The sequence below is a fragment of the Octopus sinensis genome, linkage group LG7 (genome assembly GCF_006345805.1).
Source record: "Octopus sinensis linkage group LG7, ASM634580v1, whole genome shotgun sequence".
Taxonomy (NCBI): domain Eukaryota; kingdom Metazoa; phylum Mollusca; class Cephalopoda; order Octopoda; family Octopodidae; genus Octopus; species Octopus sinensis.
In genome coordinates, this window is record NC_043003.1 from 85,883,906 (window position 1) to 85,898,040 (window position 14,135).

Below are 14,135 nucleotides of genomic sequence, written 5' to 3' on the forward strand. Positions count from 1 at the left end.
GGGTCGATAAATTAAGTACCAGTTCACTGGGGTCAATGTAATCGACTTAATCCGTTGTCTGTCTTTGTTTGTCCCCTCTGTGTTTAGCCCCTTGTGGGTAGTAAAGAATTATATATATACAATATATAGAAGAAGCGACTAGACAAAAATTAGCCTGGTTTGGTCAATAAAAATAAGATATATTGATTTCATGTCAATTAAAGGAGTGGATAGAAATTCAGGGAATTAATAACAACCAGGAAAAGATAAAAAGAGGAAGCAGGTAAACTAAATAAACAGTAAATGTCTTTAAAAAGTATTAAAAAAAATATATAAAGATATATTATAATGAATGGCATGAGGGGTAGAGCGCTGTAGATATAAAGATTAAACCAATAAATCATAAAGGAAAACAAAAAAAAAAACTTCAAATAGGCTTAAAATACAAAAATACTTCCTCAAAAGAAGATGGGTTTTAAATTAAAATCACATTTTTCGACCATACAACAAAATACTTTCTAGCCTTACGAACAGTAGGAAAACCAAAATCGTGCGTATATGTGTATGTATATATATACATACATGCATATATACATATATTACTGTGTGATTGACCGTTATTAAGACAAAAGAGCTATCAGAATCACCACTAAATAAGGGAAGGGGTAAAGGTATGGGAGTAAAAATGTTCATAGTAATCGCGTAAGCGCGCATGTCCAAACATATACTTGCGCGCCCGCACACACACGTACATGTGTCTATATGTATATACTCATCCACCCTCACTTGAAACAGACATGCTCACCCACACATTTGCCAAAAAATATAAAAATATACACATACCCGCATACACGCTGGTACACACACACAAAAGAGGTTCACACACATGTCTATATACGCACATGCACAAGAAAAAACAGGGCTAAAAGCAAAATACAGAAAAAGTGTAGTGTAAAAAATAAGCAATAAGAATAAAAAGTAAAGGTGTAAACTTGCTCATGACGAACAGGCATGAACGCATGTCCATACATACACATGCGCGTACGCACACCGACATACATGTGCCTATGTGCATATGCTCGTGCACACTCTCTTGAAACACACACATGCGCATCCTCACATTCGCCAAAAAATAATTTCTGCATACACGCACACACACGCACACACACACACACACATCCATACGCGCGCCCCAAAAATCATATACACACCTATATACGCACAAGAAAAATGCAGTGTGGAAGGTAAAATACAGAAAAAATATGTGTAAATAATATATGAGCAATAAACCTATACAACAATATCTCTATACATATGTAAAAATATATAAAAATATATAAGAAATATAAGTAAAGAGATAAAAAGCTTGTACGTGGACACAATATAAAAAACAAGTCCTATCTGTTATCTCGGGGGACCAAAAGCGTAACAGATATTTAGCCACATATGGACATGATCCGAAAAGTTCAGTTCTTGAACTTAGACATGTGGCGGGGTCTAAGCTGCTTTTCCAGATAAGCCATCTTTCTATATCACAAAGACCGCACTTTCCACTGCCGTTGGTGTAGGGCTTACACTGGGCCAAGATCTTCCAATGGATGGTGTAACTAACACCATCTTTCAAGGACCATATATGACTGCATAATTTGGTCGTTTTCCTTTTATCTCAGTGCCTGAAGCTCAAGGTGTGATTATTGAACCTGGCCTTGAAATTACCCTCCGTAAGGTCCGCGTATTTCTTCGCCGAAATCGTGTCCTTAGTGGAAAAAGAGTCCACGGTGGCTTCATAAATGATGGTCTCCAGTTAGCGGGCACAAAGTTTTAGCGCTGCAAAAACAGCTGGTTTTATTTTGTGGTTTCTGTGTGTTGTGTGAGATTATATTTAAAAAATTAGTAGTTGAGCTGAAACTGATTTTTAAGTTATGTCTATTGAAGAGCTTTCTGTAACCATGGTTGACTGGAAAATGTCTGTCTATCAGTGCTAAGAAATACTTGCCTCTATTAAAGGTCACTTCGGGTGAGTAGGGGTGTGTGAACCAGATAGTTTTCCTATTCCTGTGCTTTCTTTTCTTTATTAATGGACTGGTGGTAGGTGTATAGGTTATTTTCCTCGCTAAATCCATTATCTTTTAGAGCCCGATAACTGAAGAGATGGCGGCTGAGAAAGAATGTCCTCCAGAGGACAATCATGGTTTCCTTATGTCTGGTTCTGAATGTTCTCAGGATCCATCCAACCAATCGTCTGCACTTTGTCACCATCCTGGTAATGTGCACTCGGAAGGAAGTATCCTCACTCATGTCGATACCCAGGTCCCTCACTGATTTAGGGTCTGAGATTAAAATTCCCTGTGGACTAGTATACCCTGTAAGATTCATATATAGTTTTGGAGGCTAATATCGCAGGGCCTGGAATTTTTCAGCATTAAACTGCATATATATATGATATATATATATTATATGATAAATTTTCGGTGTTATGCGCTTACATTTTGTAAGCTTTGAGAAGCTATAATTTATTAAATGATCACTACACAGCGATGATTAGAAAAGAGCTGTGTACATTTATGTTTAGCTCATTCAAATACACACAAATGTAGAAAGAACCCCTTTGTGGTAACTATATCCTAAGAGAATCCCTGCTTTTAGACAATGAGTGTTAATTTGAGCTTGACAAAATTTTGCTTACGCGAACAAATTTATTTATTGTTATTTACATAGAAAGAGCAGTTGCTAGTGAAATATGAACGACAGATCCGTTATCTGTAACTGATGAAGCACAAAGGCGCAGTAAACGTGCTTGCAGTCTAATTACGCCATTGATATATCATTTCAGTGTGTTTTCACAGTTAATGTCTATAAAGGTAATTTCTCTTTTACGACAGTTACCGTAGCGAAGATATTTCCACATTTGAGTGTACACAAACTTGTTAAATATAAATGTACACAGATTTATTGTAATCGTCGATGATTAATAAGCATTCAATTAATTACTTTCATTTAGAAAAAACCTTGAACACTGGAATCGGTAAAGAAATATAAATCATATCGGTTTCAAATCTTGGCACAAGGCCAGCAGGATCAGGAAGGGAATAAATCGATTACATAGACCTCAGTCTTCAACTGGTACATATTTTATCGATCTTAAGACAATGAAAGGCAAAGTCAACCTCGGCAGAATTTGAACTCAGAGCGTAAGGACGGACGAAATGCTTCAAGTATTATACCCAGTGTGCTAACGATTCTACCAGCTCGTTGCCATAACGGAATATGTAATATTGTAGACTATATTTGTTCGATTTATTTCTCCCTTTGTACTCATTTAGATACGTTTAACAAAATTTGCTATCATTCATTATCAAGGAAACCTGGCATTCCTTTAAATTTTGAATGTAATTCTTCCGGGGTTAAGAAAACAATGCCAATTCATTTCAGTTTGCTATAATTCTTTTCTAAGCACCGTGTGACGTTGTGTGATATTGTAAGAGGTGGTTATTTTTATCGTCATCATCACCATAGAAGGCTAGGTCTCTGTATTCGATTGTACTACGTTCTTAACAGTAATATCTATTGATTTCTTTCATTCAGTCATTTAATAGAATAGGCTTCCTAGAGGAAAGCAGGTTTTAAAACCGGAATAGCAAGACAAAATTAGTAAGAAAGTTCTATCAACCGTCTCAACCAGCTTCTGAAAATTGTTTACAGGAATTACTTAAGCTAGCTTAACAGTTCATCACCCATGCAAAGGGAAATAACCCAAAGAGATTTCAGGTCGAACCAAATCTGTGGATCGCTTCTTATTGGTGGTTGATGCCAGATTATTTCATTTGCACTGTTGATAATATTAAAAAAAGTATGAATGTCACACCATAACTTCTCTTTCCATTTAAATCAATGACTTTGTATTATAGTGATAAATCAATACTTGAATTCTTGTGAAATCCCCTTGCACGTAATCTCCTGTGTCAGTTTATGAGCTGATTTTGATCAACGACTGAACCCTTTTCTCTTCATTAACTTTAACAAGTATTTTGACTTAGGCACATGTCAGCAAATGTAAGAGGTGGGGATTAGTCTACACCATCGACCCCACTCCTTGAGTGGCATTTTATTTAATTGACTCTGGAGAAATGAAAGGTAAAGTTGACCTCTGTGGAATTTGAATTGAAGGTGTTAAGAACAGGAACAAATAGTGCAAAGCATTTATTCATAGGCTTTAGTGGTGCAACTTTAACGATACGGATCGTTGCCCTTTCACTAACATTAATAGTTCTTTCTAATTTTGGCATAGGGCCTGCAATTATGTCGTGAATGGGTAAGTCATTTACGACCTCAGTAACTGACTGGTACTTATTTTATGGAATCCCCTTCTCCCAAGAAAAGATGAAAGCAAAGTCGACTTCGGCAAAATTTTATCTCAGAACTTAAGCAACCAGAAATGCAACTAAGCTGTTTGTTCGACGGGCTAACGATTTTGCCAGTTCCACGTCTTAAACACTAACATTAATAATTTCAAATTTTAGCAGAAAGGCAACAATTTTGACCAATTGCATCGATCCCAGTGCTCAACTGGTAAATATTTAATTGACCCCAGTGCTCAACTGGCAAATATTTAATTGACCCCCAAAAGGATGAAAGACAGAATTGACTTCGGCAGAATTTGAACTCAAAATGTAATGAATCGGAAGAAATGCCGCGAAGCATCATGTTCGGAGGGCTGACGATTCTGCCAGATCGCCGGCTTGACACTAACAATAATGGTTTCAAATTTTTGCACAAGGCCAGCAATTTTGGAGAGGGGTAAGTCGATTTCATGGACTCCATTACTCAAATAGTACTTATTTTATCGATCCCCGAAACAATGAAATACAAAGTCGACCTCGGCGGAATTTGAACTCTCACCGTCAAGTCAGAAAAAAGTGCTGCTAAGCATTTTGTCCGATGCGGTAACCGTTCTGCCAGATCGCCACATTATCACACTCGTTAATAATGGTTTCAAAATTTGGCACAAGGCCAGCAGGTTTGGAGGAGGGAGTAAGTTTATTACATCAACCTCAGTGTTCAACTGGTACTTATTTTATCAACCCCTAAAGGATTAAAGGCAAAGTGGACCTCGGCGGAATTTGAACTCAGAACGTCGAGTCGGACGAAATGCCGCTGAGAATTTTGCATGGCGCGGTAACGATTCTGCCAGCTCGCCACCTTAACAGCCTCATTGATAATGTCGTTACTAATAGCAAGAACATCGCAACGGCCGCTAAAATGCCTAGGTCCATTATGTCTAGCTTAAATAAATCAATACAAGAAGTGTCTAAGAAGTTTGAACGTCAACACGGTTTAAATTTGAAGTAGAAAACAGCTTACTTCAGTTTCGCCTCTAATATCTCTGGTTTGTATATTCTATTTCATATAGAAGATCTGTGCACTATTTCAAACGTATTCATTATTCAATTATTTAATAATAATTAGATAAGATATAGTAAATAAGAAATGCTGTGAAAATAGATTTCTACAAATCCATTTTGGAATCGCTTTGTGACTAGACATTTGAAACTGGTATTTACAGAGACTGTAAAAACCTTCTCAGAAAGTCTATTATATATTAATTGAACATTTAATTTTGATATCCTCTGCGTATATTATTTTCTTTCATTTTAGCAATTACAAAGAAAGGTTAGGGATTTATTAGGCTAATAAGAATGAAATAAGATTAATAAGTCAATATATAGTTTAAACTCTTGAATTGTTAGGAAATATAAATAGTAATAGAGGGGGATATGGACATCTGCAATTTTGGGAAAAGAGTTGACAAACTGACACGTGATTTTAGCACTTCTATCATGACAGACTATCACTAGAGAATTTGAAGATTATTGTGTCTTCACAGCGTAAAAGTGAAATATTTATCTTCCCTTCGAATTTATTTGTTTGGAGGTAATTTCAACAACTGAGAAGTGAGTGCTATTACAGAGGAAAGATTGTAGCTCCACTGATAGGATTTAAAATATCTCCGTTTGATCAGCAGTTCAAAAACCTATTGATTCAGACAGCTCTATAACCAATTAACTCACACGATAAGTGTTCTGTGTGTTGACTCTAGTGACACATCTACAACTATTGACCCAGAAAACATCTCTTCAACCTGCTAACTCGGATAATAGCTCTACAAACTATTGACTCGGGTAACAATTCTATAACCTACAGACTCAGATAACACATCTAGAACTTATTGATTCAGACAACATCTTTATACCGTGTTGACTGAAACTATGGCTTTAAAAGGTACTGACTCAGGAAACATATCTATAACCCATCAACTCTGACAACACCTCTACAACCTATTGACTCAAACATCTCTATAACCTGTTGATTCAGACAATAGCTTCACAAAGTACAGATTCAGGGAACATCTCTACACCTATAACATCAGACAACAGCTCTGTAATGTATTGGCTGAGACAACAATTCTACAAGCTATTGGCTCAGATAGCAGCTTTACAAAGTATTAACTCAGATAACAACGATATGGTTTACTGGCGCAGGCAGCAGCTCTACAACAGACATGCAGTTGCCTCATGGCACTAGGAAAAGACAGCAAAATAATGTGACTTCCATAAATGGCATTGTTGGTTTTAACATACCTACTGGCTTCCATATTTTTGTCATGTTACTGAAGTGATCCCAGTCAGTGCCTTCAGAATTTAGCCATAATATCTCTTCGGTGAATTCTAAAGGCTTCACTCCATTCTGTAAAGAAAAAATAGTGAGAAACTGAAAATAGCAAAAAAAAAAAAAGAAATTCTTAAAGCAATCCCACTTTTATTTCCCAGACTATTGACTTAGTTTCCCATTTTTAAAAACTGTAACACTGTTTTCTTTACTCTCTCTTTTACTCTTTTACTTGTTTCAGTCATTTGACTGCTACCATGCTGGAGCACCGCCTTTAGTCGAGCAAATCGACCCTAGGACTTATTCTTTGTAAGCCTAGTACTTATTCTATCGGTCTTTTTTTGCCGAACCGCTAAGTTACGGGGACATAAAGACACCAGCATTGGTTGTCAAGCGATGTTGGGGGGACAAACACACACGTACATATATGTATATACGACGGGCTTCTTTCAGTTTCTGTCAACCAAATCCCCTTACAAGGCTTTGATCGGCCCGAGGTTATAGTAGGAGACACTTGCCGAAGGTGCCACACAGTGGGACTGAACCCGGAACCATGTGGTTGGTAAGCAAGCTACTTACCACACAGCCACTCCTTAAGTTGAATATTTTTATGTTTCTTGCAAAAGCGTGTCCCTCTAATAGTCTGCAAATTCAAATTCTTGTTAAGTTCAACTATTTGGAATTTTGTTATAAAACAACACAAATGAATTCAACATTAAATACTGTACAACAAATGTCATGAATAAAATTCTCTCAAACATGTACATAATCTTTAATTATTCTCATTTAAAGCATTTTAATAGCGGGCTCCAAAAGAATTTCCGCCAACTTGCCTGGATTATGTTCACTTCCGCTACAAATAACGGTGGTACTGTGAATAGCACAAATGTAGTTATAGGTTATATCTTCGCTGACTACTTTCCAATTAAAACAACACTACACACTCTTGGCAAATATCATCCAAATCCTTCTCCTTGTGAACTTCCAGATGCAATACCTTTCATATATACACACCAAGTGCGAAAGTACCTTTAATCGCTTCAAACAAACCAGACCACCTACCCTGATAATATCTTTTCTATTACTCTGAAATTTTGCGCCTTAGGGCTAACTCTTTTATTTTTCAGCTTTTCCCTCTCTACGAGGTTCTAACCTGATATCTGGAAGCATACTATAGTGCGTTCCATTTCTAAGAAAGACAAACCCTCTGACACTGATAACTATCACCCTACTGCATCTATCGCACTCACTCAATACATCGAAAGCGACAGAGATAGCCATTAGCAATAACGTCCTCCAACACATTGAATACTCTCTCCCCTTAACGACCAAAGTACAGTTTCTTTTAAGCCAGATCTACTGACTTATGTCACCACCAGTGGAGCAATTAGATGAATGCCATTTTACCCTCGACGTCATCAAATTTTTCGCTTGTGACTGGTATGCAAACGTCCAATCGAAACTATCCGCCTACGAGTTCCACCCGGCTCTCATCTCTTAAATCGGCAGCGTCCTATAAAATTGCACTCTCACGGCATGTGTTAACGGATTTCTTTCTTGCCCTCACTCTATCACTTCCAGCATTCTTCAGGAGTCAGGTTTGCCTACCATTCTGTTTATCTTATATATCAGTAACTTACGTATCATCACATCCCAAAACACCCGTTTTGCACCGACAACAATACCATTAGTTCTTCCCTTGCTTTCCGAATTCTGCATCATTCACTCAAAAGGTATACACCGCATACCAAACCCATAGGCTACATCCTCGGATGTTAGTACATACTAACATCCGAGGCTACATCCGAACCCAATTAACTGGTATCAATTCAGAACCAGTCACCCTCTAGGTACATTATCTCCTTCCTCTGTTTTTTGACTACTCTTATAATGACCCCTGCTCTTCAGAGCTGGTTAGACATAGGCTATACCCTTGTGGTATTTACGGCCTGTTCGTCTCCTCTGTTATCAACTTTCTTGTATTTTAACTTACTAATCTCAGTACTTATCACTATGTTAAGAACTTTCTTTTCCTTGAACATCGATATTCTGAACATCCCTTCATGCTCAAGCCTTTTTCTAAAGTGTTAACTAGCTATGGATCGAAAAGGATATTAATGCTATCACTCCGGAAGGCCTGTGAAGGCATTGCGCATTCTCTCTAACTGCTGACTCGTCAAGTAAAAAAAATATCGTTCTATATTTGTAACGTTTGTAACATTTAAAATTATAAATCGATATAATTGTTGCGGCTGGGATAATATATGATATGAAATTACATTTTGCTTCTGTGGTTTTAAATCGTTAACTTATACCAGAGTTTACATTTAGCAATATACAGGCACAGACATGGCCGTGTGGTAAGAAACTTGCTTTCCAAGCAAATGGTTCCGGGTTCAGTAACACTGCGTGGCACATTGGGCAAGTGTCTTCTTCTGAAGCCCCTGGCCTACCAAAGCCTTGTGAGTGGATTCGGTAGACGGAAACTAAAAGTAGTGGTTCGGCAAAAAAGACCGATAGAATAAAAATACTAGGCTTATAAAAATAAATACTAGGGTCTAACTATTCGACTTAAAATTCTTCAAGGTGGTACCCCAACATGGCCGCAGTCTAATGACTGAACCAAGTAGAAGATAAAAGATATATAAGATACCATATTTGTTCTAATTTTATTTATATATTTGTAACTAGCACTTTCGGTACAATTACGATTAGAGCACAAAGAAGATAATTTGTTAGGAAATTAGGGATTGAGGCTTAGTAATTGAGTGTTAAGGAAAATTATTAGATCCGATATTTTCTTAACTTATACTATGATGAAAATAAATCAGACTCCAAACATGAAAAACCAAAAAAAAAAAAAAATGAATCAGTGTAAACTCGGAATTTATCTAAAACTGTTAATCTAAAGAGTGTTTCTTAAAGTGAATGGTACCGTTCTATTTTGGGCGATGAGGGAGATTTTGTACTGCCTTCTTTAGTCTTTGTATTCTATCTAAATATTAAGTTTAGGGATTTTTTTAAAAATGTAATATGATAAACTGCTTTGAGGCGGCGAGCTGGCAGAATCGTTTGCACGCCGGTCGAAATGCTTAGCGCCATTTCGTTCGTCTTCGTGTTCTGAGTTCAAATTCTGTTGAGGTCGACTTCATCTTTCATCCGCTCAGGATTGATAAAAGGAGCACGGGGGTCGATGTAATCGCCTTACTTCCTGCCCCCAAATTGCTGGCGTTGGGCCAAAATTTGAAACCAATATGATAAAACGCTTTCAAATCGCGAAAAGAGTGAAGTGATGTGATCGCAGAATACTAGAAACAGAAGTTCCGCTGGGATGAATAACAAGGCTCACAGCCAACAAGTATAAATGTGTGGTCGTCAAGTGTTATCCGAGAGATCGGAGTTGATCATTCAGAAGACTTCTAAGGCAATGAGAAAACGACACAGCGAAACAAACTGAGCTCAAATTGAAGAGTAGGGAGTAATTAAAAGAAGAATGGCTGTGGATTATCACAACAACAAAACAATACCAACGATAATATCAAAAAATAATAGACCTAGAAATGTGAAAAAATAAACAAATCCGAATATATACGACCTCTACTCACTTTTAGTAGGATTGCGCTGCGGTAAGTAGTCACCTATATCAAACTAGTAACCGGAAATGGATTACTCTGGATTAATTTAACGCGTATGTACGATAAAGATGAGATGAGATGTTGAATTGTAGCCAAAGTATTTTGAAGAAGTGTTAGGAAAAGGGAAAAAGTGAAAGAAGTGAAAATTGTTTCAGAAACACTAATCTAAATAAGACTTGTGACAACATAATTACACTGCTGCATCGAATATGTGTCTCCAATGATTAATTTCAAAACAGGCCAAAAGAGACGACCTAAATGTCAAGAGTTGAAAGAATATGGTAGTAGTCAGCATTATTGCGTGATACAGGAACTAATGGGAAATCTTTACTTTTAGAAATTGATAAGAATGAAGGTGAATGCTCGCAGATATGTAAGGAGGTAATTATTTCTCTAATAATCGTTAGATTATTTATACATTAGTTGAGTCATTTGCACATATGACAGCTTTCACACACTATTAACAACTTAAGTTCTCTGTAATTAATAATATCATAACGTGATGAATAATTCACATTATAAAATGAACACGCATGCGCGCACGTGTACATTTGTATATGCGTATTTATAAGATAGTATAAGTTTACTTCGTGGTTTATACCTAATTAATTGTAAAAAATCGCATACAATTTAAAGTTATACAAGGAATTGATTTCAATACGTGCATGTTATTCCCACACTCACATGTACATAGATGTGTGCGTATGTATGAGTATATGTATGTGTGCGAGTTTGTATGTATATCTCCGTTATATACTGAGAGCTTTTCTTCACGTATATCTATAGAGAATACACAGATCTGTATATATATATATATATATAATATATATATATATATATATATATATATGTATATATGTGTGTGTGTGTGTGTGTGTGTGTGTGAATGTGTGTGTGTGTACACATATACATATATATATGTTTACGTATATTTATATATATGTATGTATGTATATATATATATATATATAATATATATATATATATATATATATATATATATATATATATATATATATTACTTTATATTATTATGAGTATAATCATAATTAGGGTTCAGCAAAAAAATTTGCCTTGCCACATACCGAACTTTTAGAAATAGCAACCAAAGAAATTAACTATTTCTTCTACTATAAGAAGAATCTCCCAGACAATGTATACTCGAAAAACAATTCACGTCGGCATAGAGGAAAAAATAACGAAAATTCACCCGGCATATGATTACTTGTGGACGCGTTTCTGAGTTAGTGGGAAGAAATCCAAGACAGTCTTGCATTCCATTTCCTCCTACAGTCGGGAATTCCAAAGATAGTGGCATTTCCACTCTTTTGAGAGCTTCAAGATTTCATCGTCACTCTAGCAGGATGACTGATGAGTGCTATGCTTTGCCATAGGGCAACCTAGGATTTTGTCCGAGATTGCTTATTTACAGGCCAGTCACCTTTCCGTAAATGGGGGACTCGATGCATGGGAGTTATCGTGACCACACAACTTTCTATACACACACACGCATTATCTTTTACTTGTTTCAGAAATTAGGTGCTGCCAACATGGGAGTACCGTGTTGAAGAGGTTTTAGTACTTTTTTTAAAGTCTGGTATTTAGTCAATCGGAATCTTTTGCCGAACCTTTAAGTTACGGGGACGTAAACAAACCAACACCGGTTGTCAAGCGGTGGTGAAATGGGCACCACGGTCATCAGATTCAACTCTCATGGTCTTTTTCTTTTGGGGCTGCATTAAATCCCAATGGGTATTCAGAAAAGATTCTAGAACAAGGACATCCTCAAAGAATTGTTGAAGCGTGTGAACAAGTCAGCGGCAATGAAGAGTTATTTGAGAAGGTTCATCGCACAAAGACACACACGCACACACACCCCCACACGATAAGCTATTTTCAGTTTCCGTCTACGAAATCCACTCACGAGACTTTGGTCTACCAGAGGCTAAGCTATAGTAGAAGTCATTTGCCCTAAGGTGCTATGCAGCTGGTCTGACGCCGGAACAGTGTGGTTGGGAAACAAGCTTTCAGACTAAAATCTAAAAACCACGACTAACATCAAAATCATCATCTCTCTCGTGATATATAATTTTAATTATTTCCCTCAATATTACTCTTGTCTTCTTTATTCGTGTAGAATGCATCAGCAGCAGAGTTATGACTAACTTTATACATCAGAAGTTTGAAAACTACTCATTCAACTAATTAATCATGTGATTTGTATTGCCCAGATTTTGTGTTGTTGAAGATGAAACAATTTTTGATGGCATCTACAAAATGTCCGCTTTATAGTTAACATTTTGTTTTTGAGAGCAACTTGTGATACAGAGGTTTTTTTAGGGACATAAGCAGAATATAGAGTAATAGCAGAATAATAGGATAAGTATTTAGCGTTAATAAAAACCTATTGATTATTTCATAATGTTTTCGTAAAAGAGTTTACAAACACATATCATCCCTGTGATTTGTCTAATTATATATTTAATTCACAACTACAATTGAGGACATTTCTATATATCTAAAAACAAATTGCTCATTACAAATCGGACTATTTTTATGGAAAATCGATACACACACGGCGCACACAGACAGTCAGATAGACAAACAGACAGACAGACACACGCACACACGCACGCACAAGCACACGCATGCACGTACTCGTGCACACACCCACGTCCATTCAGTTTTACAAGGAAAACTGATTGGGACTTTCTAACCCTCATCAGAAAGGTGTACTTTGGTTTTCAAGTCACATACATAGTGTTTTTGGCAGGGTGCTTCTTTGGCGGGTGGAGCAATTTATAAGAAAATTAGGTGTGGCAAAAAGTGAGATTTTTAGGCCCCCAAAAAAGGCTGGATTGCAAGAAGAGATGGTGAAGAACAGGAAAAAACTAGTATATGATTGTAGGGTATGAGTAGAATGGAAGTGATGGTGAAGATAATCTTTTTCTAATTTGTCATTATTTGGGTCCAGTCAGGCATGTGTGCAGACACAGTACACGTATACATTTACATATGCACATATATACACGAGTGTATATATATTATATATATATGTGCGTGTATATATATTTATACATATATATATATATACATATACATACATATATATGTATACACACATATACATACATATATATGTATACACACATATACATACATATATATGTATACATACATACATACATACATACATATACAAGCATGCACACACAAACACACACACATATACATATATTTATTTATATATATTTATAGATAAATATATATATATATACATACATTCTGAAACTTCACCATTGTGAGTTGAATTTGCCTTCTATTCGCTTCCCACTTAGAGCTGATTAGACACATCTAGGCATATAACGTCAGCTGCATGGCCTTCGCCGCAAATTTTCGATCTTGTTATAAGATACGAAATGATTAAACATGAAACACTGAAACTTATAACAACGCAAAACGAAAAGGTGGTAACCTGTCAGAAGCAATAAAATACCCGATTTGAGGTACCTTGCTTCGTTTCTTCACGCAGCGTTTTCAAATTTGCCTACATATTTACCATTTATTGCTCTATGGTTCCTAAAATATCTGCAAGGAATATACCAGCAAGGGTAGCTTTGCTTGATAATACTGTTTTACTTCGCAGCTAATATTGTACTTAAAGAAAAATACAAAACAAACTAAAGTTCCGCCTATCAAAGAAATAAGCTATCGGGACATGACTGTGGATAATTCTTTTACAACAGGCCAACGAATCGAATGTGTAACAGAGCAGAAAGAAACAGACAAATCAATAACACTATATTTCGGGGAAAAGCCTTTTGACAGAATATGATATTCATTGATTTCAAGCCA

General features: G+C 36.4%; 1 protein-coding gene across 1 annotated transcript in view; it reads right to left on the reverse strand.

The window, feature by feature from the left end:
* LOC115214450 (leucine-rich repeat-containing G-protein coupled receptor 5-like) overlaps window positions 1-14,135 on the reverse strand; it is a 524,866-nt gene that overhangs the window by 106,163 nt on the left and 404,568 nt on the right. The window contains exon 18 of the mRNA XM_036504410.1: window positions 6,618-6,723. Coding sequence (XP_036360303.1) covers window positions 6,618-6,723 — 106 coding nt within the window. The remainder of the gene's footprint in view (window positions 1-6,617; window positions 6,724-14,135) is intronic.